Source organism: Microcaecilia unicolor, chromosome 1, assembly GCF_901765095.1.
Source record: "Microcaecilia unicolor chromosome 1, aMicUni1.1, whole genome shotgun sequence".
NCBI classification, from domain to species: domain Eukaryota; kingdom Metazoa; phylum Chordata; class Amphibia; order Gymnophiona; family Siphonopidae; genus Microcaecilia; species Microcaecilia unicolor.
In genome coordinates, this window is record NC_044031.1 from 213,793,975 (window position 1) to 213,807,710 (window position 13,736).

General features: G+C 44.5%; 1 protein-coding gene across 2 annotated transcripts in view; it reads right to left on the reverse strand.

The window, feature by feature from the left end:
• The window catches only part of ANLN (anillin actin binding protein), a 287,028-nt gene that overhangs the window by 30,790 nt on the left and 242,502 nt on the right, over window positions 1-13,736 (reverse strand). For both annotated transcript variants that reach the window (XM_030204140.1, XM_030204129.1), the window contains one exon: window positions 6,429-6,515. In XM_030204140.1, coding sequence (XP_030060000.1) covers window positions 6,429-6,515 — 87 coding nt within the window. The remainder of the gene's footprint in view (window positions 1-6,428; window positions 6,516-13,736) is intronic.

The window sequence follows — 13,736 nt, forward strand, 5'->3', positions numbered from 1 at the left end:
GAGAACAGGATAAAGGATGCACATTATCACCTTCAACTTCTAAGCCACTTGTAGATCAAAGTAAAAAACACAATTTGAAGTGCCTGTGTACAAATGTTAGAAGCCTAATAAATAAGATGGGATATATAGCACTAAATGAAGAGAAAGATATGATAAGCATCTCAGAGACTTGGTGGAGAGAGGACACTATATTAAAAGAGTACAAATTGTATCGCAATGATAGCTAGGATCAAACTTGTGCTATATGTTAAAGAGGGAATGGAGTCAAGTAAAATAAACATTCCACATGACACAGATAGCAGCGTGGAATCATTATGGATAGAAATTCCATGTGTCAAGGGAAGGAGTATTATTGTAGAGCCATACTACCATCCATGGGACAGAACAAACAGACGGAAGAAGAAATGTTTACAAAGATTAGGAAAGCTGGCAAATTGGGCAATGCTATAATATAATGGGTGATTTCATTTACCTCGACATTGACTGGATAAATGTTACATCGGAATGCCAAGGAGATAAAATTTCTAGATGTAAAAAACGTCTGCTTCTTGGAGTGGCTGGTCCAGAAACCGACAAGAAGTGGTGTCATTTTGGATCTGCTCTTTGGTGGCGTGCAGAGCATAGTGCGGGAGGTGACGGTGTTGGATCCTCTGGGAAACAGTGACCATAACATAATCAAGTTTCAGCTACTATCTGGGATTAACCCACAAAGGAAGTCTACTATAGCTACATTTAATTTTCGACAGGGTGACCATAATAAATGAGGAAAATGGTTAAAAAGAAACTAAAAGGATCAGCTGCTAAGGTTAGGACACTATATTGGGCTCATTTTCGAAAGAGGACACCCATCTTTCAACATATATCGGAAGATGGATGTCCTTTTCCCAGGGTCGTCCAAATCGGTATAATTGAAAGCCGATTTTGGACATCCCCAACTGCTTTCTGTGGCAGGGACAGCCAAAGTTCAAGGCGCCGTGTCGGAGGCATAGCAAAGGCGGGACTTGGGCGTGTCTAACACTTGGATGTCCTCTACCCATAAATCGAAAGAAACAAGGACATCCCTGACGAACGCTTGTACGACTTTACCTGGTCGTGTTTTTCTTACGACCAAGGTACAAAAAGGTGCCCGAAATGACCAGATGACCACCGGAGAGAATCGGGGATGACCTCCCCTTACTCCCCCCAGTGGTCACTAACCCCCTTCCCACCCCCAAAAAACATCTTTCAAAATATTTATTGCCAGCCTCACATGTCTTACTCAGGTCCATCACAGCAGTATGCAGGTCCTTGGAGCAGTTTTAGTGGGTACTGCCGTGCACTTCAGGCAGGCGGACCCAGGCCCATACCCCACCTACCTTTTACGTTTATGGAGGAAACAGCGAGCCCTCCAAAAACCACAAAAAACCCACTGTACCCACATCTAGGTGCCCCCCTTCACTCGTAAGGGTTATGATAGTGGTGTACAGTGGTGGGTAGTGGGTTTTGGGGGGGCTCAGCACACAAGGTAAGGGAGCTATGTACCTGGGAGCAATTTCTGAAGTCCATTGCAGTGCCCCCTAGGGTGTCCGGTTGGTGTCCTGAGATAGATGTGCTTGGTTTCGAAAATCGCTGAAAATCAGAATCGTCCATGTCTAGGGGTGACCATCTCTAAGGACGACCAAATTTCAGGATTTGGACGTCCCTGACCATATTATCGAAACAAAAAGATGGACATCCATCTTGTTTCGAAAATACGGGTTTCCCCGCCCCTGGATCGGGACATTTTGCAAGGACGTCCCTTTCGAAAATGCCCCTCTAAATCAGGCATGGACGTTATTAAAAATACCATCTTGGAAGCCCAGTCCAGATGCATTCCACAAATTTGCAAAGGTGGAGAGAAGAGAAGACTGTCAACCAGCATGGTTAAAAGGTGAAGTAAAAGGAGACCATTACAGCCAAAAGATTATCCTTCAAAGAATGGAAAAAGGACTCAAATGAAGAAAATAAAAAGCAACATAAGTATTGGCAAGTCATATGCAAAGCATTAATAAAGAGGGTTAAAAGAGAATATGAAGAGAAACTTGCCACAGAGGCTAAAATTCACAAGTAACAACTTTTTCAGGTACATCAGATGCAGAAAGCCTGTGAGGGAATCTGTGGGACTGTTAGATCTGAAGGAGCAAAAGGGGCGCTCAGGGAGGACAAAGCCATAGAAGAACTGAATGGGATTCTTTGCTTCTGTCTTTAAGGAAGAAGATATAAAAGATCTGCATGTACTGGAAATGGTTTTAAGGGTGATGAAGCAGAGGAACTGAAGAAGTCTCAGTGAACCTGGAAGATGTACTGAGCCAAATTGACAGATTAAACAGTAGTAAATCACCTGGACCAGATGGCATACATTCAAGGGTACTCAAGGAACTTCATCATGAAATTGCTGATCAGCTCTTAGTAATATGTAACCTGTCGTTTAAAATCATCCATAATACCTGAGGGTGGCGAATGTGACGCCAATTTTTAAAAAGGGTCTAGAGGTGATCCTGGAAATTGTAGACCGGTAAGCCTGACATCGGTGCCAGGCAAAATAGTGGAAACAATTATAAAGAATAAAATTACAGAACATGTAGACAAACATGATTTAATGGAACACAGCATGGGTTCAGCCAAGAGAAGTCTTTGCCTCACCAATTTGCTTCATTCTTTGAAGACGTGAATAAACATGTAAATAAGGTGAGCCGGTTGATGTAGTGTATCTAGTTTTTCAGAAAGCTTTTGATAAAGTTCCTCATGGGAGACTCCTGAGTAAATAAGAGAGTCATGAGATAGGAGGCAAGGTTCTGGTGTGGATTAGGAATTGGCTATTGAACAGAAAAACCGAGGGTAGGGTTAAATGGTCATTTCTCCCAATGGAGGAGGGTGAACAGTGGAGTGCCGCCAGGATCTGTACTGGGACCGGTACTATTTTAACATACTTATAAATGCTATGGAAATTGGAACGATGAGTGAAAAGATCAAATTTGCAGATGATACAAAACTATTCAAGGTTGTTAAAACACGTGCAAACTGTGAAATATTGCAGGAAGACCTTAGGTAATTGGAAGACTGGGCATCCAAATGGCAGATGAAATTTAATGTGGACAACTGCAAGGTGATGCACATTGGAAAGAATAATCCGAATCAGTTACCTGATGCTAGGGACCACTTTGGGGGTGGGGGGGGGGGGGGTCAGCCCTCAAGAAAAAGATCTGGGTGGTGTTGTAGATAACATGCTGAGATCTTTGCTCAGTGTGCGGCGGCAGCCAAAAAAGCAAACAGGATGCTAGGAATTATAGGAAAGGGATGGTGAATAAGACTGAAAATACTATAGTGCCTTTGTATCGCTCCATGGTACGTCCTGGTCGCCGTATCTCAAAAAGATATAGCAGAATTAGAAAAGGTTCAAAGAAGAGCGACCAAAATGATAGGGCTCTTTAGCTTGGAAAAGAGACGGATGAGGGGAGATATGATTGAGGTCCACAAAATCCTGAGTGGGGTAGAACGAGTAGAAGTAAATTGATTTTTTACTCATTCCAAAAGTACAAAGACTAGGGGACACTAGAGGAAGTTACATGGAGATACTTTTAAAACAAATAGGAGGAAATATTTTTCACTCAACGAATAGTTAAGCCCTGGAACTCTTGCTGGAGGATGTGGTAACAGCAGTTAGCGTATCTGGGTTTTAAAAAGGTTTGGACCAATTCCTGGAGGAATCGTCCATAGTCTGCTATTGAGACAGACATGAGAAGCAACTGCTTGCCCTGGGATTTGTAGTATGGATTGTTGCCACAATTTGGGTTTCTGCCAGGTACTTATGACCTGGCTTGGCCACTGTTTGGAAAACAGGATACTGGGCTAGATGGACCACTGGCCTGACCCAGTATGGCTACTTTTATGTTCAATCATATACCCTGTTCTATTTACAAGAAAAAAAGTGTACTGTACATAGGCAATGACAAGCTTTTGCCTTTAAGAAAGCACCATAAAACTGTCACGTTCCACATGTACTATCCAAGCTCGAACTCAGAACTGCTGACCTTCAGAGAATTAAATGGTTTATGTATAATACTTGCACATTAATTTATTTTCTTAGTACTTTCGCCTTACTTGTGACAGTCTAAGAAAAGGTGACTAAAGCAGCAGATCCAAAATATTGAGAATGGTCAATTTTTCATGTCACACTTGTGTCCATAAGTCTGAAAAAGTTGCATGTTTGAACTTCTGTTACTTTTTTCCACATAAAAGGATGGGATTTGGACTGCTGTATTACAAATTGTTTGCTTTAACAAAATTCATTAAAACCTCATTTTGTTTCTGGTGACCAAACTCACAGAGATGGTAGCATTTATCCAGTCCTTTGTGTACATTTGTTTGATATAAAGCACTCTGTGGAATGTTCTTCCCAATAACTTGAATATTGACATCTTCCAAGAATGCTCATTGTCATCTTAAGATTCATTTCAGTTGGCATTTGGAAAGTCATAATATTGACTTTAATGTTGAGTATACAGTAGTTTTTAGGATTATGTATCCTGTAACTTAGTTGTGTCTTGATTAGTATTTTAAATATATCTAATGTGCATGTGTTTTTGTTTTGACATGCATATATTTGATTACTACTTACTAGCAACAGGGGAGATTTGGCAGGATATCTAATATAATAAAACGCACCGTGAACGTTCTGAACACAACGTTCTGAAGTCACTCAAACACTCCCTGGCTGTAGGGTTCGTGGATTCATGGTGTGAAGCCAGCCAGCTGTCTCTGCCCCGCCCTCGTGTCAAACGTCATGACGTCGAGGGCGAAAAAAAACACCAAACGGATCGCACCCACGCACGGTGCGTTTTATTATATTACATTTACCTCCATGGTGGCGGTTCAGGCAGCGCAGCGTCAGGGAAGGAGTCGGCGCTCCCGACTTCTCTAGCCTTCCCTTCGCTGTGTTCCGCCTTCTTCTGACGTCAAGGATGACGTCAGAAGAAGGCGGAACACAGCGAAGGGAAGGCTAGACGTCGGGAGCGCCGCCTCCTTCCCTGACGCTGCGCTGCCGGAACCGCCACAGAGGTAAATTTAAAAAGAAAAAAAAACAAAAAGGGATGTTGGGGGGAGAGAAGAGGGTGGGCAGTAAAGTTGAACAATGGGAGCGGGAGGGCAGGGGAGAAACGACAGCATGGATGCGAAGGGGGAGGGGGGGAGAAGAGGGCGGGCCAGGCTGGGACATGGGAGAGAGAGGAGCATGGATGTGAGGGGAGGGTCATGGAAGGGAGAGAGGGGAATTGCTGGAAAAGGATGAATGGAAGGGGCAGGGCTCAGGAAGAGAGGGGAATTGCTGGAAAGGGATGAATGGAGGGGGCAGGGGACAGAGGAGCATGGATGGGCATGGATTGGGAGGGCAGGGCTCAGGTAGAGAGGGGAATTGCTGGAAAGGGATGAATGGAGGGGGCAGGGGACAGAGGAGCATGGATGGGCATGGATTGGGAGGGCAGGATCAGGGAGAGAGGGGAATTGCTGGAAAGGGATGAATGGAGAGGGCAGGGGACAGAGGAGCATGGATTGGGAGGGCAGGGCTCAGGGAGAGAGGGGAATTGCTGGATAGGGATGAATGGAGGGGACAGATGGGCATGGATGGATATGGATTGCAGGGCAGGGCTCAGGGAGAGAGGGGAATTGCTGGATAGGGATAAATGGAGGGGGCAGGTGACAGAGGAGCATGGATGGGCATGGATTGGGAGGGCAGGGCTCAGGGAGAGAGGGGAATTGCTGGAAAAGGATGAATGGAGGGGGCAGGGGACAGATGGGCATGGATTGGGAGGGCAGGGCTCACACTCTCTCATATACAATGTCTTTCTGACTCATACTCTCACACACTCTGTCTCACACTGTATCACATTCACTCTCTATGTGCCACACAGTCACTCACACACTCGCTTGGTCTCATACACTCACTCTCACAGAGAATCTGTCTCTCACACACACTCTCTCTCACACTGTCTCACATACACACTTGCACACACTCTCATTCTCACACACTCTCTCACAAACACACTCACACCCAGACTCACTCTCTCTCTCACACACACACACTCACACTTTCACTCTGTCTCTCACACAGTCACTCTCACATACACTCTCCCAAACATACACACTCCGAGGAAAACCTTGCTAGCGCCCGTTTCATTTGTGTCAGAAACGGGCCTTTTTTACTATAACTAAAAAGTAAATAACTAGCCAAGTAAATTGCAAATCACAATTTCAACCACAAACAAACCATGGAAACAAGCAGTAAAATGAACAAATAACTACTGTATAAATCAATCAGATCAATTTCTAAGTCAATATCACATTTTCCCATCACTACTAAAACTTAAAAATGGCCAAAGTATGAAAGGGGGGGGGGGGGGGGGGGAACAACTTACCAAAAACCCTCTCTCTTCTACAGAAGAATCTACTTGGCACTTCAGTTTCAGGTAAATATGGCCTTCCAAAGGAGATAAAAAAGGAACCTACAGAGGGAAGGAAAAATAATTGTTTTCCCATTTTGCCTCCACTATGCAGTCACAGGACACATCTTAGACATGGCTGTCCATGTTATTTGTAAAAGATTTTGCCTGAAGAACAGGTAAATTTATGAGGCATTACTATTATAACATACATGTGATGTAATTATTTTAATTAGGGTTGCCAAGAGGAGGAAGGCAGGGGGGCAAAATTCCCCGGGCTCAGCTAGCTTCTTCCTGCTGCCGAGTCTATCATCTCTTGCTCCTCTCTGTGCCATGAGTCAGGACCTCAATGATTACATTAGCGTGATATCGCATTAATGCAATCATCCGGGTCCTGACTACTGGCACAAGCAGGAGCAGGAGATGACAGACTGTGGGAGCAGGCACGCAGGAAGCGGCTTGCCAGTGCCGGGACCCCCCTTGGAAGCAAAGACAAAAAGGTAAGGGGGCGGGCAGTGCATGTGAATGGCTTGCGGTGGTCCAGTTCTGCCCCGGGCCCAGCTATGTCTCTTGGCAACCCTGCTTTTAATCATTAGGTTCTGTTGCAGTCTAGGCAGGCTATGACATACATGGTTAGCATATTTAAGAGACATTTTTATGAAATCAAGTTTTACACACACCAAGAATTACAGGGAAAAAAAAAGTTCACAAGCATAAGACTGGCTATAATAGTACTTTACAATTCAGTGAATATTCTAGCATTTTAAACTCTTTGGAGCAGAAACTTAACCTGTATGCAACATCGTACATAACAAGGGCCTAATAAAAACGTATTCCTTCCCAGGCCAACTTTAAAGACTTTTTTTTTCCCGTAAGCAATTAAAAAAATAAACCTACAAAATTTTATTTGGGATTTTGCTCACACCTTTTTCAGTAGTAGTTCAAGGCGAGTTACATTCAGGTAAACTGGGCATTTCTCTGTCCCTGGAGGGCTCACAATCTAATTGACCAAGATCACAACGAGCAGCAGTGGGATTTTAAACAGGCACCTCTGGATGTCAAGACTGGTGCTCTAACCATTAGGCTACTCCTCCTTGGATGATTATCTGAAAATATTCTGGATTAAAATTGTATCTAAACCCTCCTAAGAAGTTTCCAAATCATTCTAAATACTTTTGTGGTGAGTGCCTGAACCTGGTGATTGAAAGTAAGAAAGTTGTCAAAAACTACCCCCGGTATCTTGAGTTGGGGATCCAAAGTATAGTTGATACTATTAACTTTGCAATTTTTTTCTGGAATGAGATTAAACATATTACTAAAAACTATAAGTTTAGCCTCATTTTTATTGTTTAAATTTGAACATCGATGTCCAAGACTCTAAAATGTCTAACCCACGTGGATATTTTAGGGCTTAACTGAATAAAAGAAAGGTCATAACTGAACTGAGTCTATCCCATTCATTATAATTTCTACAAAAGATTTAAAAATACTCTTATTCATATTAGGGGAGTTGGGTCATGTTAATGAGGTGCAACTGCATGTCTCAGTGCTGGATCTGGATGTTGTGATAGGGTGTTAAGGAGCTTGAGGTCAAACGGAATTTAGAGAGGCCTTTAGATTTGAAGCAGGAGGACAGTCAACAATGTTGGTCCAAGATACTAGCAGTACCCAAGCATGTGAACTTTAGGGATACGGAACTGATCATTTTTCTCCCTGGTTTAGGCCTACAGAGCAGGTTATACAGGTACTATGGCAGTTCAACTCAAGTGAGGCCATTACCCGATCCTCTCTACTACTACTACTACTTAACATTTCTAAAGCGCTACCAGGGTTACGCAGCGCTGTACAATTTAAACATAGAAGGACAGTCCCTGCTCAAGGAGCTTACAATCTAAAAGGCAGGTGTACAATCTAGAGACGTGTACAGTCAAAGACAAGTGTAGAGTCCGACTAATAGGGCATACTATATTTCACGGAAGGTTAGGTGCCGAAAGCAGCATTGAAGAGGTGAGTTTTAAGCAGAGATTTGAAGATGGGTAGAGAGGGGGCTTGGCGTACGGGTTGAGGAAGATTGTTCCAGGCATAGGGTGAGGCAAGGCAGAATGAGCGGAGCCTGGAGTGGCAGTGGTGGAGAAGGGAACTGAAAGGAGGGATTTGTCCTGGGAGCGGAGGTTACGGGCGGAACAAAGGGGGAGATGAGGGTAGAGAGGTAGTGAGGAGCCGCCAGACCGGGTGCATTTGTAGGTAAGGAGGAGAATCTTGAATTGAATGCGGTATCTGATCGGAAGCCAGTGAAGTGACTTGAGGAGAGGGGGGTGATGTGAGTATATCGGTTCTGGCGGAATATAAGACGTGCGGCAGCGTTCTGGACGGATTGAAGGGGGGATAGATGGCTAAGTGGGAGGCCGGTGAGGAGCAAGTTGCAGTAGTCAAGGCGAGAGGTAATGAGAGCTTGGACGAGAGTTCTTGTGGTGTGCTCAGATAGGAAGGGCGAATTTTGCTGATGTTGAAGAGGAAGAAGCGACAGGTCTTGGCAGTCTGTTGATATGCGCAGAGGAGAGGGAGGAGTCAAAGATGACTCCGAGGTTGCGGGCAGATGGGACGGGGAGGATGAGGGTGTTATCAACTGAGATAGAGAGTGGAGGAAGAGGAGAGGGGGGTTTGGGTGGAAAGACGAGGAGCTCGGTTTTGGACATGTTCAGCTTCAGGTGGCAGTTGGACATCCAGGCAGCAATGTCGGATAAGCAGGCCGATACCTTGGCCTGGGTCTCCGTGGTGATGTCTGGTGTGGAGAGATATAGCTGGGTGTCATCAGCATAAGATGATACAGAAAACCATGAGATGAGATCAGTGAGGCCTAGGGAGGAGGTGTAGATTGAGAAGAGAAGGGGTCCAAGGACAGATCCCTGGGGAACTCCAACAGATAGTGGATGGGAGTGGAGGAGGATCCATGAGAGTGTACTCTGAAGGTGCGGGTGGGAGAGATAAGAGGAGAACCAGGAGAGGACAGAGCCTTGGAACCCAAAAGAGGACAATGTGGCAAGAAGTAAGTCATGATTGACCGTGTCAAACGCAGCGGATAGATCGAGGAGGATGAGGATGGAATAGTGTCCTCTGGATTTGGCGAGGAGCAGGTCTTTGCAGACTTAGAGAGAGCTGTTTCTGTCGAGTGTAGGGGGCGAAAGCCGGATTGAAGTGGATCTAGGATGGCATGAGAGGAGAGAAAATCAATGCAGCGACTGTGGATGGCGCGTTCAAGTATTTTGGAGAGGAAGGGGAGGAGAGAGATGGGGCGGTAGTTGGAGGGGCAGGTAGGGTCAAAGTGATGTTTTTTTTAGGAGAGGTGTGACTACAGCGTGCTTGAAGGTGTTAGGGACAGTTGCAGTGGAGAGAGAAAGGTCCAGTAGTGATTTTTTTTAAAAAGAGATCTTTGTCCAATATCAGAAGGAAGTGTTGGGACTGAAATTTATGACAGCATGTACAGTTTTGTTTGACAACTTTCAAGAGCTTCAGCTGCAGGGTCAGGGTAAGCATGTGTGGCTCTGAAGATCCTGGTTGTTAGGGAAGATGACTTTTGCAGTATTAGTTGATTCTCAGGCTTTGCCCTTTGAACACTGGCAAAATGCTTTACACCAGCTCATGCTGAGTATTGATGGGCCAGGTGGGGATCAAATCAATGGGCAAGATTCTTGGCTATTGTGTGTGTGTGTGGGGGGGGGGGGGGGGGGGGCATCCACTCTGGATACAATACATCAGAACAAGGGAAGAATACTCACAGCAAAATGAAGGCAGAAAAACAATGGTCTCTCAAATTTGTCCATGCCATCTACTATCCCTTCCACTCCCTTAGATATTATATGTACTTGTCCCAAGATTGCTTGCTGTTCCACGAATTCACCACCCTTTCAATGCGAAGTATTTTTTAAGATGACTTCTGAGTCTGTCCCCTTTCACCTTATACACCCTCATTTCACAGTTGCCTTTCATTTGAAAGACTTGCCTCCTGTACATTTATGCCACGGAGGTATTTGAATGTGTGTCTCATATATCCCCTCTCCCACCTCCTTCCAAAGTATACATACTGAGATCTAAGTCTGTCCCCCATATGCCTTATGATAAGACCACTGATCATTTTAGTAGCTGCCCTCTGGACTGACTCAGGCCCAGATGCACAAAGGTCCCGTTAAGAATCCATTTGCATTTCCAAATCAGTAAAAATTTACCAATTTAGAAAAACAGAGGGATTCACAAAGAGAATCGCATGCAAATGAGCTGCTTATTGCTTTTGCGACCCAGCTCATTTGCATGCATTTTTGGTAAGTCACCATTACTTTTATGCTTTACATTTACTGCCCCCCCACCATTTCTTGCCAGTAAAATATTTGAAAAAAAGAATAATGGCACGGCTTTATACACACAAAGAAGCTGAGTGTAAGCCAGTGTACTTTTTTTTTTGGTGCTCCATTTTCCCTGCCTTGTTTCTCCCCTTCTCCTACCTGTGACAATGAAGAAGATAGCTCCAGACCTCCCATTAAAAATTCCACTGTAAAGGTAGTGACTGCTTTACATGGGGTCAGAAACAGCTGTGCATCGCCTTGCATGCACATTATAATAGTAATTAGCTCATAATAATAGCTTTGCATTCCGTTTTCGTTAGCTGCTTCAGTGACAGGAAAATGGCTCGGAGAACACTTTTGTGCATGTCTCGTTTTACTACTTGCTTGCTAAACCAGCTAGAACTAGTTTAAAAGCCACGTTGCTGGCTCATTAGGTTTAGTGCATCTGGCTCTCAATCCAGTTAAATGTTTTTGAAGGTGCAGACTCCAGAACTGACAGCGATTAGATATTTAACTGAACTCTTGCATTATTTCTTCCTATATTTGACCACGCTGCCTACAGCAGGGCACAGGGATATCAAGGTTTGTTTCTGATCTGATTTTCCAGATGGAGATCCTCCTTGGGCCCTTTGGTTTGACTTTTGTTTTGTGTGCCTGCAATGATGCGCTGCTGGACTAATGGGGCCTACATTAACTGACTTTTCTGCGTGGACCTTCATTTTGGAGGAGATTGATGTCATTTTCTGTTTCCAGAGTATCATATAGAGGTGGGTAAGAGGGTGGGTGTCCAGTGTGATGGTCCTCAGTTAGGAACGAACGGGACTTGATGGAGGTCTTTAGAGGGAAGGGGGAGGGGAGATGGATTGGGTACTTTGGAGACATGTGCAGAAGCCTTGATTCTTAAGATCGCAGGGTTTGTGGAGAGGTCTTTGTTGATAAATGCTACACCGGGGGGGGGGGGGGGGGGGGGGGGGGGAATCTGGGACAGCCCTCCTTAACAGCAGATGCTACCTAACTTTCCAAAGTATCATTGTACCAGTTCCTTACCATGAAAATTTTAACTTCAAATATAGGGGGGAGGAGGGAGGGGGATCAAACTCACTATCAAACGTACCAAAATTTTACAACATTTACAACATCACAAAATTGATATTACTCTTCTGCAAGAATGCATTTTTCTGTCACTGAACAAGCTAAGCTCCGGAACTTGGTGGGTGGGGATTGTGTGGCCGCAGCAGCACAGGGAAAGAAGGGAGGAGTGGTCATTCTGATACAGAAAGGGACAGCAGTGTAAATTTGTACTCTAGCTACTGACCCAGCAGGTAGATATGTTTTGTCCAATGTGGTGGTGTGTTGACAAGAATCGATCACGTGTAATATTTATGCTCCCAACCAATCCAACCGTAAGTTCTACTAAACAGTAACTACCCTGCTTTTGAACTATCCGGATCAGTTTTTGGTTGTAGGGGGTGACTAACATGGTTTGAGACCCTATAATAGACAAGTCCCTTCCTGTGGCTTCTACCATTGGTAGAGGCTTGACTAACATGTGCATGGTTTTAGACCTAACTGATACCTGGTGAGTGTTACATCCAGTGGAACAATATCAAAACTTAAAAAGCTCTATATGAAAATAACTCCATCATTTATTGGGAAGCCATGAAAGTGGTACCGCAAGGACAGTATCAGTTATTCAGAGCACATGTGGAGGGCTTGTGATAGAGAGATTTTGTGCCTGAGTTCCATGTATGCTTAGAGTGTCAAAGGTTTGGGGCCACACACTTGGAGGACCATAAACAGGTCCTGCAGCTTCAGGCAGTGCTGAATGAGCTTCAGCAGCAGGCATATGTCTCAACTTATTGTAAATATATGTTGTACCGTCATGGGAATAAGAGGGAAGGCAGTTAGCTAATTTAGTATCCAGAAGAGTCACCAAAAGATTTTAATTGTGTGTGATGGGTTTGGGGGGGGGGGGGGTGTCAACTAACTAGTGATGAGGGTATATGTACAATCTTTCATTCTTATTATTGCACTCCATGCTGCTCCGATGGATGAAGGGCTGTCAAGCAGTCTATGCTTAGATAATTTAAGCTTACCAACTATAACCCAGATGGACAAGGCGTTTTTGAATACAGCTATACAGGAAGATGAGGAACATTGGCTATTCAACATAGTAACATAGTAGATGACGGCAGAAAAAGACCTGCATGGTCCATCCAGTCTGCCCAAGAAGATAAATTCATATGTGCTACTTTTTTTATTTGTACTGTCCTCTTCAGTGCACAGACCGTATAAGTCTGGCCAGCCCTATCCCCGCCTCCCAACCACCAGCTCTGGCACAGACCGTATAAGTCTGCCCAGCACTATCCCTGCCTCCCACCACCGGCTCTGGCACAGACCGTATAAGTCTGCCCAGCACTATCCCCGCCGCCCAAAGCCCTCTGTTGAAGGCACCTAGAATCAATGGATTTTGTGCTGAGTTTTATAAGCTCCTGGGAGAGGAGATAGAAGTTGTGACCACATTAAACATTTTTGTGATAAGTGACACCGAGTCCTTGCCGCCATCGCTTAATATAGCGCAAATTATTATGCTTCTGAAGCCAGGGCAAGACCCCACTCTTCCTGAATCTTACCATCCCATTTCTTTATTGAACTATGATGTGAAGCTACTTGCTAAGATAATGGTAAACCGTCTGGACAAGATTCACCCTTCTCTACTCCATGACTCTCAAGTGGGCTTTGCTCTCAGCAGCTCAATAGCTAAGAATCTCCGGAAAATTTTGGCTATGTTGGAATATCGGAAGGATTTACAATCACTCCACATCAGCTTTGACACCAAAAAAAGCTTTTGACCATGTTCATTGGGATCTTTTTGCTGTGCTATGGTTTCTCAGGTCATTTTTTTTTCAGTAATAAGAACCCTGTACTCGGTTCCTCAAGCTCGATT